Raw genomic sequence first — 22,760 nt, 5'->3', positions numbered from 1 at the left:
ACATGGATGGTTGGAGCCCCTTATAATTGGCACAACAGGTGTTCAGACCCAGGAACTCAGCACAGGAGTGGTGGGAATCCCTTGTAATGGCACAACAAGTGTCCAGACTGCTCAGACCTGAATGGTGGGAGCCCTTCATAATGGGAAGAGTGGCTGTGAATACCTTGGTACTTGGCACAGGAATGGTGGAAGCCCCTCATAACGGGCACAACAGGTGTGCAGACCTGGGAACCCAGTGCAGGAATTGTCAGAGCCCCTCATCCTGGACACAACCATTGATTAGACCTGGAACTCAGCACAGGAATGGTGGGAGCCCCTCAGCAGCTGTGACTACCTGGGAACTCAGCACAAGGATGGTGGGAACCTCTTATAATGTCCAAAACAGGTGTGCAGACCTAAGAACTCAGTGCAAAGATAATGGAAACCCCTGAAAATGGACAACATAGATCTGTAGAGACAGAAATACTTCATGTGGATGGCAGGAGCTCCTTATAATGGACACAACAGGTGTGCAGACCTGGGAATTCAGCACAGAAGAGGCATGAACCCCATATAATGGGCACAAGTGTTCAGACTGCTCAGGCCTGGAACTCCACACAAGAATGGTGGGAGCCTCTCATAATGGGCACAGCAGCTGTGAATACCTGGGAACTCAGCACAGGAATGGTGAGAGCCCCTTATGTTGGGAAAATCTGGGAACTCAGGGAAATAATGATGGAAGCCCCTGAAAATGGACAACCTAGGTCTGCAGTGCTAGAAAGATTTCATGTGGATGGCGGGAGCCCCTCATAATGAGCACACCCTTAGGTCTGGTATGGATTTTAAGGGGAACCCTACACTAATATTTAAAATAGTTGAGTCCCCAAAATCTATACCAAACCCTTATCTGAGCATACAGCCTGGCAGGCACCCCCTGAAACATGCCAGGCCACATGCCCTCAACATGGGGGGCTCTGCCCCCCACCCCAAAGAACTTTGTCCCCATGTTGATGGGGACAAGGGCCTCTTTGACACAAATCTGGACTGTGGGGGTCTGCAGGCAGAAGGCTTATCAGAATCTGGAAGCCCCATTTAACAAGGGGGCCCTTAGATTCCAACCCCCCTATATGAATGAGTATGGGCTACATAGTACTCCTACCCATTCATCCAAAAAAAAACAGTTTAGTGTAAAAAAAAAAAAAAAAAAAAAAACACAGGAGACAGTCTGACAAGTCCTTCATTAAAAATTAATAATGTCCCCCATGGTAGCTCCAACGTTAATCACGATAACTGTCGCCGACACAAAACCCCCCCCAAAAAACAACAAAGTCTCCCAATGTTTTGACAGCTCCGTTGTCTGACAATTCTTATATAGTATGGGGTGTGGTGATGTCATCCAAAGACCCCGTCCCTTGTGACATCACTAACCCATCATGCCCGGGCAGTGCTGTCACATGGGGTGGGGTCTCCGGTTGACATCACTGCTTGGCCATGCCCAATAGCTATATAAGAACTGTCACAGGGGCGGGAACCTGTCAGGGTAGGAGTGTTTCTTTTTTTTTTTAATTGGGTCTGCGGACATCGTAAACGACGTTGGAGCTACCACGGGGGGACATCAAATTTTTAATAAAGGAGTTGTCAGAAACCTGTCTTTACCTGATTCGGGAGGCTCGATTACAGTCAGGATCGGCACAAATATTAGTAGAGTGCATTACACACAGGGCGTATGCTCTCACTGAATGGCAAGCTCCCTTTTCTGGCTGAAACATACCTGATGCACTCTTACATTGGGGCTACCTGTGCACTGTTCCTTCGTCTCCCCCGGTGGCTTTGGGCTTGGCGTTCCATGTTTCTCTTTTTTTTTTTTTCACAATAATCGTTTATTAATGAAAATGTTGCACAAATGTGGTACATCGTACAGAGTATTTAACATTTGGTCCATAGGTTACAATAAAGATTATGGAATACAGATCACATATTACAGATTGCAAATTACATTCTGCATTGATGGAGAACAAGAAAAATAAAACAAAACAACACAATGATTGTAGTAATTAAAGGTGTCATGGACATTTTGTGAAGCATAACATTGTTCGGGCTTATGAGGATCGGAAAGTTGCGGAAGATGGTAGAGGAGGAGGGGGGGGTGGGGGGGGGGGTAGTAGGTAGATGGAAGGGGGGTGGGAGTGGGTTGAGGTTACAGGGGCGGGATTGATGTAGTGGGGGGAGGGGAAGGTGATACTAAGGGAGGAAAGTTGAGTATACAACTCGGTTGTATTTTGTTTTTTGGGGGATAGGTTGGTTTATTATGGAGATATAACATTATTTTCATAAATTCCAATACAGGTGAGAGTGCCTAAGGTAGGATAGATAACAGAATAACATTCTTTGGATTCAGGTGTTCAATAGTTGGTAATCATTGGTAAACAGGAATATCACCCAGGGTTGCCAGGTTTTATGGTAGTTGTTTGTGTTTTCTCTTTTCATGGCAGTTAGCTCGTCCATTTTGTGCATAAGATGTACTCTATCTAGCCAGTTTTTTATTGATGGACATTTAGTGGATTTCCAGTGTAGGGGTATTAAAGTTTTTGCTGCCGTTAGCAGGTGTCTAGTCAGGGATTTTTTGTAGGAACTGATCGGGAGGTGGTTGGCATGAATAAGGCATGCAGCAGCATCTAAGTGGATACTTGTGTCTGTGATTAGTTTGATTAATCTGATGACTTGGGCCCAGAAACTGGCTATTGGGGGGCATGACCACCAGATGTGTAAAAATGTGCCGGTCTCGCTTTTGCAACGCCAACATTTGTCTGAGGTCAAGGGAAACCATTTTTTGATTTTTGAGGGAGTGACGTACCACTGGGTAAGAACTTTATAGGAGATTTCTTGGTATCTTGTGCTTAATGAGCACTTGTGTGCGAAAATATTGGCTCTTCTCCATTGTTCGTCACTTAGTATGGTATTAAGTTCTTTTTCCCATTGGTCTTTATGTTTGTTTAGTAAATGGTCATTTGTTTGAAGGAGCCAGGAATAAGCCATTGAGGTTGTTTTTAGTATCTGGGTGCCTGACAGACAAATTTGCTCTAGTTGGGTGAGTTTCTTTTTATATGCCAATTTGTGTTTGCTGTTTATCAGAAAATTCTGGGTTTGAAAGTAAAACCAGAATCCGGGGAATGATCTGCCTAATTCTGTTTTCAGAGTTTCAAGGGTTTTCATTTTATTGTCAGAAAGACAATGTGTAGCTAAAAGTTTCCCTGTTGGTAGTATTGATTTTGGGAAGTGTATATTTTGGCCTGGTGGGAAATCTGGATTGTCGGTAATTGGAGTTAGGGGGCCTGGTATCGAAGCCAGGTTGTGTGTTGAAGCAATGTTGTGCCACACCGATAATGTTGCATCTATTAGCGGGTGTGATGAATTGTTTTTAGATTTGGAATTGTTGGTCCAGGGGTGGTAGGCGATTGTTTTGGTGTGTTGAGGTGTTTCTAATTGTACCCAATCTTTGGTTGATTGGTGGCAGTGCCAGTCTATAAGTCTGGTTATATGTGCAGCCATATAGTATTTCTTGAAATCTGGAAGACCGATTCCTCCATTTTGTTTGGGTTGTGTGAGTTGGGCAAAGCTAAGTCTTGGTTTCTTGCCTGCCCAGAGAAATTTCAATTGGGCACTACGTAGCTTTGTGAAGAAGGATGTTGGTAGTTTGATGGGTAGGGCGTTAAAGTAATACAGTAGTCTTGGCAAAATCGTCATATTTAGGATGGAGGCTCTGCCAAACCAGCTGAAGAGTTTAGGGGACCATCTCTGTAGGTCTTTTGTGATGGATTGTAGGAGTGGAGAGAAGTTGGCAGAGTATAGTTCATTAGTCGTGGGGGTTAGTCTTATTCCCAGGTATTTGAGATTCTTTTGTTCCCATTTAAAGCTATGGTTGGATTTTAGTAAGTCATATTCTGTACTGTCAAGGGTCAAGTTAAGTGCTTCAGATTTGCTGTTGTTGATCTTGAAGTTGGATACGTATCCGAATATGTTGAATATTTTTAGGATGTTGGGCATGGATATGTGCGGCTTGGAAACAAAGAACAACAAGTCATCCGCGTATGCGGCAACCTTGTATTCTCTATCTTGTACTTTAAACCCCCTGACGTCTGGGGAGGAATTTATCATTCTAATTAGGGGTTCTAATGAAAGGATGAATAATAGTGGGGATAGGGGACATCCCTGGCGTGTGCCGTTTCTGATGTCAATGGGATCAGAGAAAGTGTTATTGACTTTTATTAGGGCCCTTGGGTTTTTGTAGAGAGCACCAATCCAACTGAGCATACTATTTCCCAGACCTATATGTGCGCATGTGGCTAATATATAGTCCCAAGAGACCCTATCAAAGGCCTTCTCCGCATCGGTTGATAGGAGAAGGCCTCTGATCTTTGACTGCCTGGCATAGTAAATCATGCTCAGGGCTTTGGCGATGTTGTCTCTCGCTTCTCGGCCCGGCATGAATCCCACTTGCTCTGGTCCTATTACTTGGGCAAGGAGTGGCTTCAGTCTATTTGCTAGTATCTTCGCTAGGAGCTTGATATCTACGTTCAGTAACGAGATTGGTCTGAAGTTTGCGCAATCTGTGTGGTCTTTGTCTGGTTTTGGTATAATGGCGATATGTGCTGTGAGTAAGGAGGCCGAATCGTGGTTGTTTTTGGCTAGATAGTTTAGTGCTTTAATTAGGGGGGTTGATAATAATTGTATATAAGTTTTGTAATATTGCGACGTGAATCCGTCAGGGCCTGGGCTTTTGCTCTCTTTTAATGATTTAACGGCTTCTTGTATTTCTGTTAAAGTTATCGGGGTCTCTAAAGGTCCTATGTCTTCTTCCCGTATGGATGGTAGTTTACTTTCTGTCAGAAATTCTTTAATAGTTACTTCTCTGGTGGATGTCGTGTTGGCAGGTTTGTGTTGTGGAGGGAGGTTGTATAGCTTTGAATAAAAGTCGTGGAAAAGTGATGCTATACGCTCTGGGTCATGTTCGAGATTCCCTTGTTTATTTCTAATGGCTTGCACGCAGTTCGAGGCCGCTGTATCTTTTAATGCTCTAGAAAGGTACTTGCCGCTTTTGTCGCCGTGCTCATAAAAAATGTTTTTCTTAAATAGGAGTGCTTTTTGTGTCTGTAGATTAAGTAGTTGGGTCAGGGCTTTTCTTTTGTCAGCAAGTTCTTCTTCTACCTGGGATGATAAGTTTTTCTTGTGTTGTAGTTCTAGTTGTGCTATTTTATTGGAAAGTGAGGTGATCTCCTTGTCCCTTTCTTTTTTCCGTATTGCCCCCCATTTGATAAGGTCTCCCCTGATAACTGTCTTATGTGCTTCCCAGTTGTTTATCGGGTTTGTGTCTGAGTCTATGTTCATGTCAAAGTAGGTTTTTATGGAGGAGTGAATGTGGTCCTGTATCGTTTGATCTGTCAGCAAAGCCGCATTCAGTCTCCAATTAAATTTGGTGCTTCTAGGTAACCCGAAATTGACTGAGAGTGCTACTGGGGCGTGATCTGAAAGGGAGATGATGCCTATTTCTGCCCTGGTTAATTTGGGCAAATCTCGTTGTGTAATAAATATTAAGTCCAGCCTCGAGTACCTTTTGTGGGGAGCTGAGTAATAAGAGAAGTCTTTTTCTGTAGGGTGTAGTGTTCTCCAAGAATCTACCAGGGATAGTGATTGTAGTTGGGCTTTGAGTTTTTTTAGAATTCTGTAGGTAACGTGGGTATGGCCTGTGGAGGTGTCTTGTAAGGGGCAGAGTGGGACATTGAAGTCACCCCCTAGGATTATACAGCCTTCTGCAAAGTTTTTCAACTGTGTGATGATCGTCCTGCAAAAGGTTGTGTGGTTTTTGTTTGGAAAGTACACGTTAGCTAGTGTAACAGGAGTGCCCTCCCAAGTGCCTTTCAGGAAGAGATATCTTCCATCTTGGTCTAACAAGGTATGTTTGATAACGAGAGGGGCGTTCTTATTGATCAATATTGAAACTCCTTTCGTTTTAGCATTAAGGTTGGTTGCATGGTATGCTACTGAGTAGAGGTTATCTGTTATCTTGGGAATGTTTTGACCCTTGAAGTGGGTTTCTTGAAGGTATATTAGTAGAGGTTTGGTTCTCCTGATTTCTTTTAGAAATTTAGAGCGTTTTTCGGGAATGTTAAGCCCGTTGATGTTGTGTGAGATTAGTGTGGGAGATTTGCCTAGGAATGAGTAGGCCATATTTGAGGTGAATGATGATTAGGGAGGGGAATGGGTGTAGGAAGGGGGGGTAGGAAAATGGCAAAAAGGGGGAAGGGTGGGGGTAGTGAGAGAGGGGGGAGGACAATGTAGTTGAGGTGTAGTAGGGGAGAGGTAAATAGGTGGTGGGGACGGGGGAGAATTGGAGAGGTCTGTGTGGGTAGGAGACAGATGCTTCGCGTGAGTCTTGGCCCTTTTAAAATCCCGTAGGATAGGGCCTGTAAACACCCCTGTTAACAGAGAACAGGGATGTCAATAGTTGACTCTGGTGGTTGCGTGGGAGGCTTCTCGTGGATGGAGAAGGTTGTTGCCTATTGAAAGAAGGAAATTAGGAATGTACTGACATGCACTATTGCGATTATAGGTCAATATCAGTATGGTCCGGGGTTGGAACAGGATTGTGGAGTATTAAGAATATTTAACTTGTAACATAACCGTCTTTTATGAGCATAGTTTGATTTGTGTGGCACACACTGAGCATCGTGACGTCCGTCACGCTTGAGTGGCATTAAGCGGTACCTAACATGGTATGTCATGGTGATGGTGCTGATATTAATAGACCTGCCTGGTCCTATGACATCAGTGTGGGGTTTGGAGACATTCATTTGAGAGCTTGAAAACTTGGCAATGAACATAAACAATAATGCCATAACATAAACAGTAACATAAAGTCTTTTTAGTAATGATGTCATGTGGTCGCGGTATTTCTCAACATATGCCCAATATTGGATGTAGGGATATGTCTAACAGCCCTTTAAGTTCCTGTAAGAGCTTCTATTAGTAGTTTTTCCTAGCGAGTATGTTATTAATTGTAACAGTCTCATAGCCTGTGTTTAAGTTTCCCCTTTGTGTAAATAATCCCAAGTTGTGATTCCCTGCGGTCTTCATGTATCTCCTTTTTTCTGTCCTGGGTGAAAATGCGTCGGGGGAAGTCCATCCCCAAGTGTGCTTATATTAGTCCTTAATGCCTTCCCCAAATAGAGGTTTAGCTTTATAAACACTGGCCGTACGAGGCGAACTATAGTCTCCTGTATCAACAACAGGATGATGGTGAGAGGTGCATTTTGTTCGTCCTGCTCAAAGGGGTATATCAGTTTGCGTTAGTATTACTCCCCAGTAGTCTCCTTGTAGGTGGGGCAATGTAGTGGAGTCAAAGTGAAAATTGAACTTAAAATAAAATAAATAGTGGTGAAAAAGAAGGTGTTCGTGCAATGATACCCATCCGTGAGCCCATAGTGTCCCATATGTAACGAGCGTGTTACAGCCTCCATTTACCAGATATTGTTAGTGTTTACGATGTTGTGGTGGTTTTTTTTGAAAGTTGGACTAGGAAGGGTCCGGTAATGCCAGCTATTTGTAGACTGTAATACATATTCCCACGTGTTTGGTGACTGGTAGGTCTTCTGTGTATCAGCTATGCATGGATCACTTAAGGGAGATGGGTTTTCATTTTACATAGTATGTAGTGCTATTTGGTCCTCTACTGTGGTTAGGGGTCCCACGTGTGTGCAGGTCAGGAGCTATGCATGTTGAGTCTTGATAAGTGAGATCAAGTGTGGATCCCGTGTCCTACGTCTGGTTCTGTGGCCACGCAGAGACGTAGGATCAGTATGAAGGCTGTCTCTACGGATCTTATTAGAGTCGCCCATCTTGTCTCTTCCCTCCCGTGGCTAGTGAGCATGCATACCAGCCAGAAGGTCTCCATCCCCCCTGATCTATAGCCTAGGATCCTGTAGGTAGAACCTAGGGGTGTTCCCTTCTCCCGTCACCCGTACCTATCAAGGCTTGTTATCTAAGCATTTATATACCACAAACACGATAGACATTTATAATAAAATTGGTGGAGTAAAGATAATAAAGTAAAAATAAAAGAAAAAATAAAAATAAAAATTAAAAAGAGAGAGAAATTTAAAAGAAAATCAAAGGGGGGAGGGGTAGATGGAGTTTGGTTACCAATGTACTGGAAGTTGGTTGTAATAGGATAAGCAGTCGGAGTATTTGTCTCTGTCATTGAGCCAGGGTTGTTCCGTTTCATGCTGTGGTCGCTGCGGGCAAGTTCCCTTCAAAAAAAAAAAAAAAAGTTGCTGATACAGTCCTTTAGGTGTGGGGGGTTCCGTGTGGGACAACTCAAATAGTGAGACCGATCTGAGACTCGATGCGGGGCAGAGTTCATCAGGTAGTGACCGCAGGGAAGACCAACAAGTCTATAAGGTGTGTTCCGATGGCTAACATGTTTGTTTCATAAATAAGGGAGAAACACATCTCGGTGGCGGCGGTAGTGCGCGTTGGAGAAACGTACGACCAGTTGTTGACAGGAGGTTTGCGGGGGGATAAGGAGAGTACCGCATGGAAGAGGTGAGTAGAAAATGGATAGTGGGAGCAAGGTGGGGGGAAGTATAAATATATTTACCGCTTTGCAGGTGTCTTTCAGTGTGTGCCATATCGGGGAATCGGCATCTTATCTGTGTTCCCTAGGTCTGGGAGGTTTGGCTGCGGGTGAGGCTTGGTTTCCTCTGTAGGAGCTTCTTTTGTATTTGCCGGCTTGATAGGGAGACTTGGTCGGTGATGGGTCGTGTTGGAGTGGCTGGTGTATGAAGGCTGGAGGTATCAAGAATTCTGCGTACCACTCCGGGAGTTCCACTGGAGCTATTTGGAGGCTCTCGCAAAATTGTCGCAGCTCGTCTGGGATCCTGAGTAGATGTTGTTTACCGTTGAATGCGGCTTGTAGGGCAAATGGAAATTTCCATCTATAGCTGATTCCTTTGGACTTCAGGATTTCTAGTAAAGGCTTTAGGGCTCTTCTGTTTTTGAGCGTGATCGGCGACAAATCCTGGAAAAGTTGGATGTTAGCCTCGTTGTATGTGATGTCGTCACTTGCTCTGGCCTTTTGCAAGATTTCTTCCTTTAGCGGGTAATTCGGTAAACAGCAAATTATATCCCTCGGGGGGGTATTATCTGGCGCTCTTGGTCTCAGTGCTCGGTGCGCTCTGTCGAAGTCTATAGGCGAGGCTTCAGGTCTGTCTAGTAGGCCATTAAAGATGGATGCTAGTGCAGGCCTGATTTGCTCTGGGGTTATCGACTCCGGTACTCCTCTTACCCTGATATTGTGTCTGCGGCCTCTGTTGTCCAAATCCTCGATTTGGCGGTTGGCATCTATCAGGTGCTGTGAATGGACTTCAGCGATGTCATCCAGCCTCGTGAGAGCACGGTCCCGTCTCTTGCCTGCACGTTCAGTGACCGCCATTTGTTCTGATAGCCTAAGTAGCTCAGTTTTGATATCCGTTATGGCGACGGAGAACGAGTTCTTTATATCTGCTGCGATCTCCATCATGGTGGCATAATTTAGGGGACAATCGGGAGGCGCGCTGTCTCTGATAGAGTCTTCTGAGGCAGGTAAAGAGACCTCGTCGTCCTCCATGTCCTCACGTCTCTCCGGATCATGATCCAGCGCCATCTTGGCTTTCAGGTGGTTGTTACTGAAGCGGTATTTGTTCAGGCTAGCCGGGTTGGTTTTCCCTTTTGGGGTGCCCATCGACCTTAGTTGCCTGTTAGGGGTCCCCTTCTTGATGCGTGTGCTCATATTCCGCAGGAAAGACGGTTTTTGCAGTGCCTGTTCCAACACTAGGACCGGAGCTCCTTTACTTAGCGTCCATCCACGCTGCTCGCCAGGCCACGCCCGTTTCTCAACTGCAATCTGATAAAAATAGGATCTCCTGAGGAAGTTGCAAAGTGAAACGCATAGCGATCCCTCTAATCTGATTTCCTCGATGTTTGCCCCAATATGTAGGACCTTCTCTATAGATCTACCACAGCGTCCATCATATCTATGGGTATAACCTCAGGTTCTCTTATGTTCCCTTAGGACACATGTATTTGGAACAATACCATGTATATACCGTACATTGGAATAATTGTTTTCTATGTCTGTTCTTACATAATATTTTTTCCATGATTATATAATTAATTATATTTTTATTCTATTGAGTGCTCTCTTTTTCATTTGGGTCTACTGGTGGCTACCAAATTAAAGTCCATATTCACCTCTGGTCCTTTCTCTGAGTTGTCAGAAACTGTCTCCCGTTTTTCTTATACTTTTTTGGAGTGACTGGGTAGGTGTACTATATACCCCCTACTCATTCACATTGGGCCCCCCTTTTTTGGCCTGCCAGGCTTGTGTAAAGGGTCTGGTATGGATTGGGGGGATACCCCCCATTTTTTCCAATACATTTTACATTGCCTCTAAACACGTTACATGTCACAAGTTGGATCAGTTAAGATGGTGATCCAACTTCCATTAAATGCAATGGGCTGAAATCGACCCAAGTCAAACCAAAGTAGTTCAGGAACCTTTTCAAAAGTCAGACCAGTTAAGACGGCTCTCATAGGGAAACATTGATTTTATAGGTCATGCGCTCTCAAAGTCGGAGCACATGTCGCACCAGTGTGAACCGGGCCTTACTCAAATGTGTACCAATACATTGGGGGAGATTTACCAAAACTGGTGAAACTGTGCATAAACAGCTTCTAACCTAAGCATGTTCAATTGAGTCTTTGACAACCTGCAAGCTGGTTGGTTACTATACACAGCTGCACCAGATTGTGTGCACTAGTTTTAGTAAACCTCCATTCAGTTCATTTACCACTAAAAGGGCCTTGTGTCCATTTCCTGGCACCAATTCACAGCCAAGTTAAGGAACTGTACAGTGGGTACAGACACCTCACCGTCCTGCTGCCCCTCCATCACACATTTGTCCTGATTCTCTTAATACCTAGATTTCAGGGTAGTACTGACAGCAGTAGTAGCTATAGGTCTCAGGTGTGCCAACAGCATTTCTCTAGGGCACAGGTTTCAAACACAAGGCCCGCGGGCCGAATATGGCCCTCACACCTCTCCTGCAGCTGCAGGAGAGCTCCAGCCCTCCTCTGGTCCTCAACTTCTGATGGTGGGGTGGCTCTTGACATCTAATGTAAGGGGAGGGGGGGGATGTGCTGGACATCTAATTTTACAGATACAACCGCCCTTTTGAGGGCAATCATAATGCTGATGCAAGCCGCAACAAATGGAGTTTGACAGCCCTGCTCTAGGGGCCGAATTCAGCCTGGCCACACCCAAGTGGAAATGGGGTTCCAGTATGAATGGTGTGTCCGTACTTGTCTGGGACCTCTTCCTGATGCCAAGCACTGTCTGAGGCAGGCGACTTTTACGTACTTTATCCACAAGGAAAATGTGTGCCAAACCCAGGGTCTTGATAAACTGCCTGACCCAAAGATCGCCCCAAAGACACCAGCATCTAATCTGATGCCGCCTCTGCTTGCCACATGTTGCGGATTGTCATTTGCTACAATATTACCTGCCGCACGTTGCGGATTGTCACTTTCCACCAGCTGTGTCCCAGAGTGAAGTCAGGCAGCAGGGAGATGTAATCGCTCTTCTGCCCGCGACTGCACAATGAGGGCAGAACTGCAGTGATGCAGGGCAGGCGGTGAGATGTCATCTCTGCGCCCCCACCCATCTGCCCGCAAGCCCACTCACCTGCTCCCCCTGGGCAGTGAGTGTTCTGCCCACATGCTCCTGTTACCTCTGCGCAGGGCTCCCTTCTCACAGTGGGATACGCAGTGGAGCAGCATAACGGGCTGGTTAACGGCAGTTCTGCCACTGCTCTTGAGCATCAGTTTGCCACCCCCCCTCTGAAAGTGCCGCTAGGGGACCCACCCATGGTAGGGCTGGCCCTGCCAATATGGGATGACAGTTATGGGGAATTAATGAAATTGGAAGGGTCTGATTTGTGCAAGACTAAGGGAGGTATATAGTACAATCATTTCAGAAAAAAAAAAAAATTGTACTAAACATGGAACCCCCATACAAAAGATTCTTTAAATGTTTAGGTCTCAGACATGCCATACAGGTGCAGGCACATTCCCATTAACTTTAAATCTATAAATATTACTAGGGATGGGACAAACACCCCCTATTCCGGTCGCACAAGAACACTGCAAAAATTTTTTTTGCGAACATGCAAACCCTATGGGACACGAACATGGAAAAGAAAAAAAAAAAGTGCCAATTTTAAAGCCTTATATGCAAGTTATTGCCATCTAGTGTTTGGGAACATGCAAAAAAATACGTTTTAAAAATTCATTTTATTTGCTCCAGGAGCAGCGATTTTAATAATGCTCAAAGTGAAACAGAAATTAAATATTTCTTTAAATATCGTGCCCGGGGGGGGGGGGGGGGGGGGGGGTTAGTCTGGCTGTGGGGCATCCATCTTGTGTTGCACTGTGCCGCAGCAAAATTACATTTCTAAAAAGCAAAAAAAAATAAATCTATTTAAACTTGCTCACGGCTTTGATGTATTGTAGTGAGCCTTAGTGTGGGGTGTGGACTTCGTACCCGAGCCAAGATTGGCCAAAGGCACCCTGCCATTGGCCAATCATGGCTCACAAAAACCACATCACGCTGTGATGGGCCAAAGCATGCACGCTTTTGCCAATCAGCAGCTGTCAATGCACTGCGATTTCACAGTGCATTATAGGGCACTCTGTGGCTGGCACGACCGATGTTTGAGTCAAGCTTACATGCAATGAACATCGGGACAATCCCTAAATATATCACTACTGGATAAAAAGGAATACCAAACATGGTCTCATTTCACAATACGGTATACTTTATAATAAGTTAAAAAAAAAAATCTGCCATCAAGGACACATTGGGTACGAGACTTGGGGTCTATCAGATAACCAATGGGCAGCTGTACCGTCAGCAGTCCCCATGGTCTCTTCATCCCCTATGCAAAAGCCAACATAGAACATATACCTGAGAAGCCATTTAAATGGAAGCGTAGCCACTCAACCCTATGCCCTAGATGTAATAGACGCCTGGCTAATTTAATACACATGTTATGGAGATGCCCTAAACTCCATTGATATTTTTCTGTGGGTTGTCTACTACTATTAACGGTATCTTTGGGCAAAAGATGCCGATGGAGCCAGGTATATACACCTTTTGAGCATGTCAGACAAAGCTAGGAAAAAAATACATTCATACCAATAGTAAGAAGTCTATTGATTTCATTTTAATGCGATGAGCTTGCAAGCCTGAAATAGACGATGATTAAATGTATTTTTATTTTTCCACAGACAGCACATACTGTGGCTTTTTCAGAGATTTCCCAATGAACACTGCACACACCATGACAACAAGAAGACTAAGACATCCGACAGCCACCAACACCCAGAGCTCCGCAGGGGCAGACTCTTCCCTCGTCACTGCAGCCGCAACATCCCTTTGTGAAGATCCAATCACAAGCAGAGGTCCCAGAGTGGTCACAGTTTGTCCCTCTTCTGTGTGGGGTTCTTAACAATAAAAGTGAGAGGTCAATAGACATTTCTGTACAATTCCCTGCAGTTTAAGAGCTTGCAGTCAATATAGCTTTTACACAAGTGTCCAGAAGTTAGCACCCATTTAAAGACCCTCAAATCCAAAAATTGTTCTTCAGTCAATATTGAACAGAATTGGGATGAAACTAAATGGTTAACTTCATAGGTTGTGGTATGAGCCGTTGGAGATTTTTCCCCTATTCCAGTTAGGATAGAAGTGACAGTGGGAAAGTTTCCTTTGGTGACACGCAATATAAAGCCATCAGGATTCTAGACTTTCCAGCCAGGTTTTAGACCTTCCACTGGTCCTAGTGAAAGATGATCAGCCACAGAGGCTTAACTAGAACCTTCAGGCCCCTGGTTGGGTGGGGACCTCTAATCTAGGACATTACAGCAAAATAGCCTTCAGCATTTGATCCAAGCAGATACCCATCCTAGAGAGGTTTCGTGAAAAGGGTTATTTTAATCAATCCCTGTGCACCACTCACAATCAGATCACCCAAATCTGGAGGATTCACCTAAAGCAAAAGGAATAATGCAGCTCCCATTTATTACCACCTTTTCTGTGAACACCGTTTTGCCCAAAAAAAACTCAAGTGATCTATAGGGGAGCTCCCTCCCTTAAATAAAAAAAAATAATAAAAAAAATAATCAGATTGGCACCCAATGGTTTCAATTCCCCTCCATATCAGAAAAGCTAGCTTCTTCCAAAGCCTTATAGCAGGGGTAGGCAACCTTGGCCCTCCAGCTGTGGTAAAACTACAAGTCCCATGAGATATTGCAAGACCCTGACACAGGCATGATGGGATTTGTAGTTCACCACAGCTGGAGGGCCAAGGCTGCCTACCCCTGTCTTACAGGCCTTTAATGTAGGAGATGCCCCTAGCGGGGGTACAACTAGAAGAAACCCCAAATTCATCTCCACAAGTACATCAGTGGAGTTTGAAATTAAACCCTTCATTACATGCTCAACAGGAGTGGTTTATTTTATTCAGTGCCTTTGTGGGCTACAATATGTGGGCCAAACTAAACATCCATTATATGGGCGACTCAACTGACATTTTAAAAGTTTTTAATCACCACTCTGTATCCAAACACTACTTATTGGTACATAAGCCTAACAGTCTGTTTGGAATAGATAAATGTAGCCCCCATTGGGGGGGGGGGGGGCAGTTCTCTGGTAAGGGAAATCTCCAGATTAGAAGTGTCATGGATCCATAGGGTTAAAAATCATATGGTTTGAATGTTGTAAATGCCTGACAATTACCGAGTAGAGAATTTAATCACTTGTGCCAATAAACTTAGCGTGAAGTTCAGATGGCAGGTAATGTTCAATTTGTTACTTATTTTTTATTTTTTTTAAACCAAACACCCACATTCCTTTGATTGTTCAATACCTTTTCAATGATGCCATTGGTTTTAATATCTAGTGGTTGATAATGTTGGGTCATTTAGCCCTCAACCTAAGTATCAATTTTACATTTGATGTTGACCATTGGGGGGGGTCACTTTACCCTGTGAGACCACAGTGATACCCCGATTGGATTAGAATAATCTCCTACCCCCCCCCCCCTCAATTTAGTACTTGCCAGGATGACAGTATTGCCATTTTGAATGCTATTGTGTATACACACACACACACACACACACACACACACACTGATACCATCTTAATATGGTCATTATGCACCCAATATTATTGGTTTGGGTGTGGTTTTGTTTGCCAACCACTGGTGGCAGTAGTGGTTTGCCAATAGTGTTCTTACTGTACTAGTGACTGTTGGGTCCTTTTACGAGGATTTCCATTTAGTATGATCTTGTATAATGGTTTCTCCAATTTTGTTCTCATTGGAGTCCAAGTTTAGTCTGTATGTTTATACAGTTTTTGCTCAATAGAAAAACCGGGGGGGGGGGGGGGTATTAGGTCCTTGTTTTATACCAAAGTTGTCTCCTTATGATTGGCAATTAGAGACTCTTAAAAATGTTATTCATAGCACATTACAAAATGATAGGTTAGTTTCTCTCCCCTCCCTCATTATGCCAAATTTCGGTTCTACCCGCCCAAGGTGGGGCTTTGGTTCCATATGGAATTTAATGTGGCGAGTCAGCACACCATCCGTACCCCAGGACGTCAATTTGTGACAAAACACGTCGGTAGGAGGTACATGCTGATCTCACTGCACTGCTAGGATCACAGAAGGATGGGCGTTTATACTATAGCCGGCCTTCTATGCTCTTACGAGCAAGTGCATTACCTTATTTTTATTAAGTGTGCAATATTATGGAGAGGCTCCTTTCTGGGGCAACTTTGAGTCCCCCTCATTGAATGCGATTGGCTTCTTCGGATCTGGCTCAAGGACCTAGACCATCTGTCCTGCTCCATCATAGGAGAGGCCTTTCCCAGATGAGAGCCATCACCACTTGCCATCTGGCAAGCATGCAATGTGGAGGGATTTGTGAATCATTGGCATCACGAGAGGACTCCAAGAGATCCACTAACCTTCATTTGGAAGAGCGATTCACCATTTTAATTTTGGCTTATGCCCATTATGTAAATTGTCATTTAGGTAAATAGCGCAGCTCTTTACAGCATAATACCAATTTGAAAGTCATGTCAAAAGTTACTCCATTACCTGTGAATGTTCTCAGTGAAGATCACCTTTAGGAGACATCTAGAGATCACCTACATTCATAACATTGAATCTAGCAGCTGCCAGTTAATAACTCACCATCCAAGACGTCCCTCTTGCCTCTTGGTCTTCCAAATCTGCCCCTTCCTCCGGAAACCAGACCAGTAGGGTTGCTGCAGGTGCCTGTACCACAACACTGGCAGATACTGCTGGGGCCCTCAACTGCAGACCAACTAGAAGACAATTAGACAAGTCTATATTTAGAAGCAATACTTGAAGTTCTAGTGAACCAATGCCGTAGAGTAGTATTTGTTAACTTCTTGGAGCCAATGCCTACGAGATGCAGTAGTGCACTTGAGTTACAGCAACAAGTACTAAATATATGCTTTTATTAAAAAATTATAAACCTTACCTGCACAAGTGCATTGATCATGTAGTTTCATGTGTTGGAAATACAGCCACCCCCCCCCCCCATTCCTTGTAACTTACACTCAAGACATGGCACTATACAGGTTAATGCATGACCTCTGACTGTAGCAGAGAGACCTGATATTTTCTGAGAAGCTTTATATATCCCACAATCCCTGGTTCTGAGTTCTGCAGTATAACTTGTAAATTGGATCAAATTGAAGCCCTATTAGGCATGCCTCATGCATGCTCTACTTCCCTGAAGATTGGCCACCAAGCAGTGTTCATGTGATCTCCAAGGTTTTGATCACGTGGCATCTGAGGATGGACTAGGAGCAGCATACACATCACAGCAGTTCACTGGCAGATCGGCCAATTGCTACACTTCCACTGAGGTGACAGGTTTATAAAATTCTGGGTTGAAGGCATCAGTGGGGCAGCAGCTATTTGACACCATTGTAGATTCCGTTTATGACCATAAGGAACTAAATGATTTTTTAGTTTTTAAATGTTGTAACTGGGTTTAGTGCGATTTTATACTAATGGGAATTTTGTTTTACCGTGGTCTAAGGCTTAAAAATATACCATTCACTGAGAATTCGCTAGACAAACCCAACACAGATCATAAAACACTATTGGTCAAAGTTTGAAGACTAGCACTCAAATTTGTATTGCCATCTGTATCCCTGCTGCAGATTTCTTCCCTCCCCCACTTCACATCTGGTGAAATGGTTGTACTGAAATTAAACCGGTCTAATGGTGCTTTAGTAGGGGGGGGGTTCCCAACATTCTTACACAACCAATTTTGCCTAGGTTGTAGCAAACATATCTACCTTAACTGGTCCAGTAACGGATGCAGGAGCTTTTCACCCAAAACTAAGACTTTAAATTATAGATTTGAGTAGTGAGCCACTAGATGCCCAATACTGTAAGTGAGGCTCATGATGCCCAGTAAGTGTGGATTGGAGTATGCTAATTTTTGACACAGAAAACCTTATGCTAGGCCCAATTCTGATTGGCCACATTACAGGTCTGCCCAAAACATTAGCTTCTGCAGTTGCCTTGAAGCATTGGCAAGACAAAGTAGTAGAGAAACGTAGGCATCCCAACCAGAAGGTTTGTACTTTTTTACATATATTGCACTTTACCATCCCTCTTCCCCAATCCAGAAAGAAGAAGTGCATAGGCAATTACAACCTGAACAGATTAAGTCAGTTTATGTCCAAATGGGCATTTGCCACTTCCAAGCTCAGACATGGCTGCATGTTTTAAGAGATAGCCAATGCAGGGGTCTCCAACACAGAGCGGTATTGGTGGGAGCCATGGCTAGACAGCAGTCGCCACTCCAACACCATGCGGCAATGCCCGCCTTCTCCTGGTTCTTTGAGAGGAGCCGTTAATATGATCCAGATCTGCAGCTCCTGCTGATAGGATGACTTTGTTGACAGGGTGGGTGACCCTGCTGAGGACCGGCTGATACGGCCCCACTCCTGGAAGAACAAAAACATCCAGTGTGCATGGAGGGGCAGCTCCAGTCCTCTTGTTGGGAAGTGCAAACACCAAGGTGTTTATCCCAAAAAAGCAGATGCATGGTACAATATGGATATGCTGGCAGCAGGTATTACCATTAGCCCATGGGTGTTTTTTCTCCATATGTACAATTGCTGGCCAATTTCCCCATTTATTTCAAAAACCCACCTTATTGGTTCACAGAGTCATTGTTCTAGGTACAGTACCACAGAAATGTGTGCAATAATCCATGGAACAACAAGCAACCATTTCAGGTTACCATCTCACCTTTGTGTGGCTTTGCTATAGGAACAGGCCTTGTTCATGGCATCAGGGACCTGGGTGGTTGCAGCAGCTCTCAGGTAACAGGTTATGTAGATCTGGATTGGAAAGTATTTAAAATTAAGTTATCAATTCTAACAAGGCATACATCTTTACCAGTCAATTCAAACTGTCCTCACCAGAGAGGCATCATTTCCTAGAAATCGGAAAGCATCCACTGTGAACTGGAGCTTGTCTGGCTCAACCCTCGGGGTGATGAAGGCTGAAGAGGAGTCATCTTGCATTCCATCAACTAGACAGCTGTAGAAAAGGGTCAGTTAAGAGTGGGGTCATTATGGCGGCAATGACACCCCCCCCCCCCAGAGAAAAAAAAATTATCCATACCCATTTTCTTCAATGAGGCCATAACTAGGAGCAGAGGTGGGATCAGGAGATATGGTGGTCACACATCGGTCAACATACAGGATCAGTCCAACGTGGTTCTGAGTGTCCACAGAGGCCTCTATGTAGAGAATATCTCCAAGCTGATAGATGGGAGAACTTCTAGGGCCACTCCAGTCCTCTATAGACAAGACAGGGGATTACATTGTAAAGTTCAGACAACACTCCCCCCCTCCCAATTATTTTCTTTGCTTAACTCACCAGTCATTAGCCTCAAGGAAAAGGACAGCCTCTCTTCTATGGACACTGTGGTGCTGAATGGAACCCACGTTGGCTCAATGGCTTTGCTGCTCACATTGGCATGCCTATACAGAGAACAGTAGTGTCAGTAATGAACCAGAATAAAAATCATGATAATTTCAGGAGATCCATATTAACCATTTAAACACCGTCAAATGACAGTGCGACCCTGTGGCTCTCATTCTGGGACTGACATACGACGGCATCCCATGTTGCTAGGAGATGGAACGACACTGATCTCTGTAAAGAGCCATGTGATCGACTGTCGAAGTGCAGCCGATCACATGTAAACACAGAATGCAGGTAATCAGCGCTTCTCGCCTCACTCTGACTGTGGCGAGGAGAGCCAATCAGCATCTCCTTGCAGGGGACAACAAAACATGTAATCAGGGCACTGCTGGGGGGGGGGTAGATTTTTGGAATATTAAAAATGTCCAAAATGACACCAAGGTAGACTGGAATAACCAAATGGGTTGCCAATACAACCAGAAAAAAAAAAATAGGATAAACTTAAGCCAAGCCTCTGGGCTGTGGTGGAAGGTCTGCAGCAGTTTAGTAGGGGGCACTGACCCCCATAACTGATAAGTGGATAGGCCACGCATTTGATAGCTTAGAAGGCTTAAGGCCCATCAGGTTTTTTTTCCCCAATAAGCAGATTAGTTACCAACAGGACTGAAACCAAGGGAAACCCCCAAACATTTTTTGGAGTGGTCAAAAAGGCCTAGGAGGCAATCACCACAATGGACACACTTGTTGCAGTGGCAAGTCATTGACGAGATTCTCAGTTTTATTTATTTGTCAAAACAGGATGGGAAGGGGAAGGTCTTGAATTGGGACATGTGCGCTGTTCCCTGTTTAAATGTTTTTGCCTTAAGATATTTACCAGCAAAGATGCCTCGTATCCTAGTGTAGACTCACCGGTAGTAGTAGCACATTATGGGAACCACGGCTGGGTTGGTTCTGATGATTGGAATGGAGGAAGTTGGGCTGTAGGTCAAGTTGGTAGCATAGATCACCCAGTCTTGCATCATCTGTAGATAAGATCAGATTATAGACACTGCATTGCTACTCATGAGTTAGACAAGGGGCACATCAATTGTGTGGAAATGAAGACCATGGATGTGTCCCATATCTAAGACTAGTCAACCAACCATCATGCTTATGGAGGGTACACACACACACACACGCGCTAGCAACTCAGAACAGTCATGCAATTACATATTTAGAGGACTCCAACAGGTCCGCTTTAAAATGGTTTCAGGTTCTAAAGACCCCGTCACAAAGGGAAAAAATAAATAAAAGGGGAGGGGGAGGTCTATTTACTCTGCTGTCCCAGCTACTTCATACAGCTACTACGTAAAAGGTTGACACCAAACTACCAAGTAATGGCTCCAAGTATGGTGACATCACATCCAAGATGGCAGCAGTAATTGACATCTGTACATGTGAACAAGGTCAGACACACACACACACACACACACACACACACACACACCTCACAGAAGAGCAACAAAGGATTATTAACATGGAATATCAGCTACACAGTCCTTAAGATGACACTGCAAAGTGCCATAACCCATAGCAACCAGGGTTTAGTTTACTAAAGCCAATAAAGTTTAATAAAAAAATAAGGGGGTGGGGGGGGGTAGGATTACCTGCACAGTGTTGCCACAGTCCTGGAGACTAATCTGGAAGATAACTTCATCAGCACTTTGGGTGTTCGGCTTGCAGCCTTGGGGTCCCAGGCTCAGATCAGAAGATTTCACCAGCTTTCCATTCCCATAAAAATCCATCATGACACTGACCACCATGCGGTCCTCTTCACACTGGACACTGATGGGGGAACTAGATGAAATTACAGTCGGGGGCTGCTGGCGGAGCATCCCACCAGAACGTCCACCTGTTGAACCCCTCTGAGCCCCACCTCTAGAAGCCCCAAACCCATATACTGCATTAGTGCCTGAGTAAATCCCTCCAGAACTCCCTCTAGAAGACCCCTGGCTCTGGCCAGGTACAACCCGCTGGTTATTCCTCCACCAGTCTGATTGGCGCCTATGTCTCACCAAGGCTCCATCCCCACTACATCCAAACCCTGGTCCATGAACCAGGGCCAAAAGCAACAGCCAACTACAGTAGCTCCTCACTCCTAGACCCATCCTGCCTGCAAGACCAACACTACAATGAGGCAGGAAGACAAAGCTTCCCTTTATACCCCTCCCACCAGTCACTAATACCCCCAGCTGGGGCAATTCACCACCACACCCAAATGGCTTCCTCAAAAAAACATGATTGATCTCTTGATGCTGAGACAGTTAACCACTTGCTGACAGCCGCCTCATTGGAGTGGAGCTACACAGGAGAATTTCAGTAGCTTAGTCCCATTACTATATTTGTTATGGATTAATCACTAGGAGAAGCAAATGATCAAAAAACTGATGATACAAATGTCTCTCCATGGAGTACACTATACAACCAACATGCATTAGCATAATCTCACATGACTGATCAATGTTTCAATCATGTGCAATTGAAAGCTACAAGATGCTACTGAATACCACCAGTGTAGCTTATACCATAGGGGGCGATATATTTCAGGGCGCATTTTTATATTTGGGGGCGTGTTTAATGCAAATGGTGATCATTTGCTAGTCCTAGTGACTTTCGGCCAGCGATGTTGTTGGCAGGATTGGGTTTGTAAACTCTCCTATATCTCTGGGATCTGCTTAGATCTTGTTCTCCTGCAAGGTCCTATTGATTGTCACTTCAAAAAGTCACCAAAAACTGATATTTTAGTTACAGTGGAGACTGGTAGGCTGAGTTAGTCCTGTTTTTTTTTTTTATGTTCTCGGCGCTCCAACAGTGAGATCAGAGTCCATAGTTTCCAACTTTGTTCCTGTTCACTTGGAAATGTTGCTTGTCCCTGCTAACCTTTGTGTGTTCTAGCTCCTCCAGTTACTTTGTCCATAATACAAAATCTCAGCAGGGATGGTGAAAGCTCCTCATAATGGAATCAGCAGCTGTGCAGACCTGGGAAGTCAATGCAAGGATGGTGGGAGCCCCTCATGATGGACCCAGCAGCTCAGTAGACCTAGGAAGTCAGTTCAGGGATGGTGGGAGCCTCTGATAATGGACAACATAGCTCAGCAGACCCAGAAACTCTGCACATGGATGGTTGAAGCCCCTTATAATGGGCACAACAGGTGTTCAGACCCAGGAACTCAGCACAGGAGTGGAGGGAACCCCTTGTAATGGCACAACAAGTGTCCAGACCGCTCAGACCTGAATGGTGGGAGCCCTTCATAATGGGAAGAGTGGCTGTGAATACCTGGGTACTTGGCACAGCGATGGTGGAAGCCCCTCATAACGGGCACAACAGGTGTGCAGACCTGGGAACTCAGTGCAGGAATTGTCAGAGCCCCTCATCCTGGACACAACCATTGATCAGACCTGGAACTCAGCACAGGAATGGTGGGAGCCCCTCAGCAGCTGTGACTACCTGGGAACTCAGCACAAGGATGGTGGGAACCTCTTATAATGTCCAAAACAGGTGTGCAGACCTAAGAACTCAGTGCAAAGATAATGGAAACCCCTGAAAATGGACAACATAGGTCTGTAGAGACAGAAATACTTCATGTGGATGGCAGGAGCTCC

The 22,760-nt window shown here is 44.7% G+C and overlaps 1 protein-coding gene across 1 annotated transcript; it reads right to left on the bottom strand.

The window, feature by feature from the left end:
* Positions 1-13,325: 13,325 nt before the first annotated feature.
* LOC120933585 (zona pellucida sperm-binding protein 3-like) lies at positions 13,326-21,280 on the bottom strand. Its single transcript, XM_040346871.1, has 8 exons — positions 20,765-21,280; positions 20,028-20,140; positions 19,071-19,174; positions 18,813-18,990; positions 18,608-18,728; positions 18,435-18,526; positions 16,329-16,462; positions 13,326-13,575 (listed from the first exon to the last, which is right to left on the bottom strand). The coding sequence occupies exons 1-8, from the start codon at positions 21,263-21,265 to the stop codon at positions 13,346-13,348; spliced, it is 1,473 nt and encodes a 490-aa protein (XP_040202805.1). The 5' UTR covers positions 21,266-21,280; the 3' UTR covers positions 13,326-13,345.
* Between the last annotated feature and the right edge of the window lie 1,480 nt (positions 21,281-22,760).

This window comes from Rana temporaria, chromosome 3, assembly GCF_905171775.1.
Source record: "Rana temporaria chromosome 3, aRanTem1.1, whole genome shotgun sequence".
Classification (NCBI taxonomy): Eukaryota; Metazoa; Chordata; class Amphibia; order Anura; family Ranidae; genus Rana; species Rana temporaria.
This window is presented reverse-complemented; position numbering and strand designations above follow the sequence as displayed.

Excerpts from the sequence above, each read along its gene's own strand:
- LOC120933585 (XM_040346871.1), bottom strand. The coding sequence starts at position 21,265 with ATGGGTCTAGGAGTGAGGAGCTACTGTAGTTGGCTGTTGCTTTTGGCC. Across the intron at positions 18,729-18,812 it reads GGCCTCATTGAAGAAAATGG|CTGTCTAGTTGATGGAATGC; the intron begins GTATGGATAATT and ends CCTTTTCTACAG. Across the intron at positions 16,463-18,434 it reads TATAGCAAAGCCACACAAAG|TTGGTCTGCAGTTGAGGGCC; the intron begins GTGAGATGGTAA and ends ATTGTCTTCTAG.